Here is a 5,759-nt window from a genome sequence, read left to right as displayed (position 1 = left end):
CAGGAGCTGATTGTGGAACAGACCACCAACTACTCATATGCAAGTTCAAGCTGAAGCTGAGGAAATTTAAACCGAATCCACAGGAGCCCAAATATGACTTTAATTTCATACCACCTGAATTTCAGAATCCTCTCAGGAATAGATTTGAGGAGGACATTTTGCTGAGTGAAATATCTCAGTCACAAAAGGACAAATACTGCATGGTGCTACTGTTGTAAAACAGGACTGACCTCGGGGTTGGGGGCAGACTGAGAAAGATAGGTTCATTAATGTGTACTGCATTGAAACAGATGAGGGAGAAAATTCTTTAAAAGGGATATGTGATTAGGTATTTTTGTCATGATGGTAGTCCAGAGCGAAGGCTGCATAGTAAAGTGGACCTGGAGGAGGGATTGTAAAACAATGAAAGAATTTGTCTTTTACTTTTCCAAGAGGGTAGTGTACTAGGGGGGAGGGTTGGGAGGGGAGAAAAGTGCAGCAATGAATGAATGGAAATACAAAGTCTCTGTAAATTTTCATTGAAATTAAAAATAATTTAAAAAAGGGAGCAGATTGCCCATCCTTCTGCTAAGTTCTTTATAAACCCATTGCCCATTGACATCAAGAAGACTTGCTCTATAGGGTGTTAATGTTGTAATCTTCATGGAAGCAGCTTGCTGTATCTTTTCCTCATGGAATAGCTGGTAGGTTAATAGCCCCTTTGTGTTGGCAAAGCAATCACAGTGCCTCCAGGGCATATTTGTTGACATATGACTTAGTAATTTTTTTTCTATCTTCATTGTAGTTTTCAACTAGAATGTCAATGCTATTAGCAGAGAATCTTTCTGTATTTACTGCTTAGTTAACAGGTCTAAGGATAATATGGGACATAGGGCAGAGAGTAAGCAAATCCATATTATGGTAACCATTGTCAACCAACCTCACTGCTGCTATGTAACTCATAATATTTTTTAGATTCTTTTTCGTTACTTTTTGTCTTGTTAATGAGATACACTTGTGATTTTTTCCCCCTTGTGTTTCAGGGAAGTTGGGAAAAAAGAATTTTGAAGAGTTTAAATAGTATGTGCACTGAACTCAGTATTCCACTGGCACGGAAGGTACTTTTAAGAGTTTCTGTTTTAAGCACTGTATTATAAGACAAGTACTGGAAAGTATCATGAAGTTAATTGTAAACTAGACACATTTACCCTTTTTGTGAATTTTGTTATCAGTTTTTTTGAAAACAAAAATTTATGAGACTGCCACTATAATGGAGATGTATTCTGCATGGATTTGTTTTGGGAATACTCTAATGATTTTTGGACCAAGTTTGTGATTTTGAGGATAGGCAGAAATAAGAACCTAGTGTTTTATTCAGGCATTTTACTGAAAAGATTATGTTGTTGTTAAGTGCCGTTGAATTGATTACAACACATAGCAGACAATGAAAACCCGTAGGTGGGTCAGCTATGGGTCGGTTCCGTAGTACACAATAATAACAACAACTGGGCTTTGAGAGGAGATAGCTGGGAAAATGAAAGAGGCTGCTTGAGGAATGTTCTAGATTCTTTATAGGTGATCATTAAGTAGGAGAGACAAATTTCTCACTTCATTTACCCCACCTGCAATTTATTCCTTACTGTAGGACAAAATATAGTGAATGTACCTTGGACAGTATCCAAGGATGGTTGTCAGAGGTACAAGAAAAATGATAATAAAAACAAGATCAATTTATATTAAACACCATATAATGTGTATTGTTGTGTGCTGTCGAGTTCAAACCGACTCACAGCTGACCAACCATCCAGTGGGTTTTCAGAGACAGGTTATCATGCGAGAGGAGATTGCTTATCCTTCTACTGTGGAGCAGCTGGTAGATTCAAACCACATGTCTTTGGGATAGCAGGGCAGCTTCTTACCACTAGGCCACCAGAGCAAAATTGTGGATATACTGTCTTACATATAGGAAGCTGATGCTCCTGACTCACAGTCACACGCTCTTGGCCAGCCGTCCCTATTGTGATACATTTCTGAAGTTGCTGGATGGGGAAAGAGCTGTGGTGTGTGGCTGAGGAGGACTTGTTCTATCATATCTTGTCTTTTATTGGACTCAACAGCCCCATGTTCTAACTGAAACACTGAGAATAAGATATAATGTAAGAGTTGTATAATAATAATTTAAGTATAATTGTAGAAAAATATTCAAAGTAGATGAAATTCTTTTTTTCTCATGTTGTGGTAACATGTTTAAGTTTTAGTTATTTATTCCTTTCAGCTGCATTTCTAGATTTCCTAAAGTGAAACCCATTTCAAAATTGCTCTTTTAGAGGCCAGTTGGAGAACAGAAAGAACTTCTCAATAAATGGAATGAAATGGGAACTGATGAACCAGGTATATGAAGAATAATTTTCAAAATGTAGGAGTGGGAGAAGAATTAGTTTCTCAATTATGGATCCAAAATAGCATAATTAACAATTCTTTTGGAAGGATAGTAACTTTCTCCTTAGTAATTCACTGTCCTCTGTTTTTTTTTTCCTTAAGCTTCTACTATATGGTTTTTTTTTTTTAAAAAAATATCAATTTAATTTATATGCTTTTTAATTTTGAGACTGTTTTAATAATTTGTCCTTTTAAAGTCTGTATTTGAAAACATTTTGATTAAAGAAAATTAAGTTTATATATTTGATTTCCACACTTACGATTAAGATAATTATTTCAGACTTTAATTACATGAAGATGTTAAAGATAGGTTATGTAGTGAAATGTAAGTTTCAGGAGTTCTCAAATATTTTTAAGACTGGTTCATTTTAATGTTTAAAATATAGTGAAATTTATAAGCATAATAAGTGCTGAGTATATTTTACTCACTGTATGTGATAAGTGTCTACAATTATACGAATAGACATTTACATAACCTCACCACCAGCCTTCTTGTGCTACAAAAAGAAAAAACAAAACAAAAAAAGCAAAACAAGACAAGAGTCCCAAAAGACATTATCATTGGCTGAGTAAAAAAATATATGCACAATAGAGGAAGCAGTATTCAACCTAGTAGTTCAATACAATTAGAAAAATTCATTAAGAATGCATTGTTTATATTCTGAGTACCCTGCAAATTGTCATATAGAACCTTTATATTAACTTAGACATAGTTTTGTTAATTCACTTATAACCTATTCCAGATTTACCAAAGTAAGGCTCTTTCTTCTACAGTTGTGTCATCTAGCATGTCAAGGGGCTTTCCCTCACTTTTTTCTGATAGATAATTGAAATTCCACAGATGTTTTAATTAATTTATCAGCACAGAATCAATATATATCATTCATTAACCTTCGTATATCAACTGAAGTTTTGTTTTCATATATCTTATTAATTTTAGATTTAAGCCTTTTCAGACCTGTTTATGCACCTAAGGATTTTCTTGAGGTAGGTGCTACTGAATAAATATATGTATGCATATTAATAAAGCAACAGTAAGAAAGAGATGATGCTATCAGAATATCTCTAAGAAGAGATGTCACTATATAGATAGCTCAAAGTAATTGAAGATTTTGAGCTGTGGAAGAATATGGTCAAATTTGTGTTTGGAAATTGCTTTTGGAAATAGGTAAATTTAGACATTTTGGAGGCAAGTAAATCAAATAAGAGGATTTGGATTGAAAAATAGTGATTTTAAATCATGTAGCCTGCTACCTGGCACATACAGGTGCTCTGTGCAGATTATTCTTTATCATTTCTTTCCCTGCTCTAGGAGTGCAGGCAAGAAATGATGAGGATCTGAGCGAAGAGAGCAGCTTTGGAACAGGAAAGAATTGAAAATATTTCAAAGAGAGTTTTGGCAGTTGAGTAAATATGGGAACTATCAGAGAAAGAAAACATATGACCTTTGAATGTCTAATCTAAGCTACTGTTCTAGAGTCCACTTGGTAACTTGCCCTGTTGTTGTTGTTATGAGTCTGATACAGGCCATGGTCTCTTCTGGCCACATGCCCAAAGTGTGTGAGACAGAGCTTCAAAATCCTAGCCTCCAAGGAGAAACTTGGTTTTACCCTTTCCAAGACAGACCTATTTGTTTTCTTGACGGTCTCTTAATATGTTCAAAACTCTTCTCCAGCAACACAATTCAAAGGCATCATTTCTTCTTCTGTCATTCTTAGTCATTGCCCAGCTCTCTGATGTAAAGCAAGTAATTCCATGGCCTGGAATAACTGTAACATCGGAGTTGTTCTGCTCATGCTTGCCTCCAGTAGTTTTTCTGGGTCAGGGACCTGAAAAGATTCACAGGATTTTTTAGGTAGAGCAGCACAGAATCACTTTAAGTTAGGATCTATTCAATGACAAAGAAAATCTACATAATGCTTGCTTTCAGCAGGAAAAATCTTGTACCCTGGGATATGTACACATAGAAGGATCTGAACTTTTAAGTTTAGCCTCCAGAAGCCATTCTGAGTTACATAGGAAGCACTTTAGCTTCAGATTATGAATAACAGAGAGATTTTTTTAAAAACTTGGTTTTAGGAGACATGGTACAGGTTTTTTAAGTTTTCATGACTCATTGGTAAAATTAGGTGAAAACTCACTGTCAAAGGTTTCTTTGTTAAATGGCTCATATCAGCTAGTGCATTGCAGCCCTATTTTGGCTTCTAGGTCTCCCTGGAGATAAACATGGAGCTATCAGAAGCCAACTACACATTAACCCTATCCTTAACTGTTTCAACAGGTGGGACTGTGCTGGGTACTATTTGTGCAATAAATACTTGTTGAATGAATGAGTAAATCTTTCACATTTTACCTTTCTTTCTTTTTAAATCTGTTTCCCTTAATGTCAGTTTTGCAGGCATAAACTTAGCTGAAAGTTTTTCAGTCATTTTGAATTTATAGTTAGTCTCCTTGTAACATTAATGAGAATTTAATCTGGTCAGAAACTATCTTTATGATAAGACTTTGTTCCTCTTATTTATTGAAGATTTCTCTCCCGGAATGCTCTCTAGTATTTTAAGGATGGAAATTGTTTATGATTCCCATATGGTAATTTTTCCAGTGTTTACTCTTCAATACTTTGTGATCTGTTTCTTTGAGGACTATTGCATAATGAGTCCTTTTATTATTCACACTGAAATTCTTCTTTAAATTAAGAACATTTTCTCTACTTATTTCCTTTGTTTTGTTGTTGTTGTTATGCGCCATCAAGTCAGAACTAACTCATAGCCGACTGGACTCCAGTGCCTTTTTTAAAGCGGATTATCTTTTTCCCTCACAGCAACTCGTAGATTTGAACATCTGCCTTTAGGTTAGCAGCACAGCACCTTACCCACTGGGCCAATGGAGTTTCTATATTACTTTAAACCTTTTAAAATTTTTTTTTATTTATTTTTGTGTGAGTGTACCGTCAAATCAGATCTGTCCTTCCCCGGCAGAGCATCTGGTGGATTCGAACCGTGTGCCTCTGGGATTGTAGTTGCAGCTCCTTGCCACTAGGCCACCAGAGCTCCTCTAGTTTCTACATTACTAATCTTTATTTCACGTTATGTATATACTTATGGTTTCTCCTCATGTGTTTTTAATCTCTCATATTTATGATAGGAAGAAGGATTGGCCACCCACTTCTGAAATAGCAGGCCTCTGAAAACCCTATGCACAACAGAACACACGCAGATTAACAAAAAGGGCAACCTAGGTAGAACCATCAAGTATGGAAACACAAGGGAGGAGGAACAGCTGTAAGCAGACCCTAGTGATTGGTACATGGAATGTGAGAACCATGAATGAAGGAAAATTAG

The 5,759-nt window shown here is 35.7% G+C and overlaps 1 protein-coding gene across 2 annotated transcripts in view; it reads left to right on the top strand.

Moving 5' to 3' along the window:
- The window catches only part of TBC1D19 (TBC1 domain family, member 19), a 207,889-nt gene that overhangs the window by 66,518 nt on the left and 135,612 nt on the right, over nucleotides 1-5,759 (top strand). For both annotated transcript variants that reach the window (XM_006899261.1, XM_006899262.1), the window contains 3 exons: nucleotides 1,023-1,097; nucleotides 2,307-2,370; nucleotides 3,359-3,405. In XM_006899261.1, coding sequence (XP_006899323.1) covers nucleotides 1,023-1,097; nucleotides 2,307-2,370; nucleotides 3,359-3,405 — 186 coding nt within the window. The remainder of the gene's footprint in view (nucleotides 1-1,022; nucleotides 1,098-2,306; nucleotides 2,371-3,358; nucleotides 3,406-5,759) is intronic.

The sequence above is a fragment of the Elephantulus edwardii genome, unplaced genomic scaffold (assembly GCF_000299155.1).
Source record: "Elephantulus edwardii isolate Elephantulus edwardi_28Jun2011 unplaced genomic scaffold, EleEdw1.0 scaffold00250, whole genome shotgun sequence".
In the NCBI taxonomy this organism is placed as follows: Eukaryota; Metazoa; Chordata; class Mammalia; order Macroscelidea; family Macroscelididae; genus Elephantulus; species Elephantulus edwardii.
This window is presented reverse-complemented; position numbering and strand designations above follow the sequence as displayed.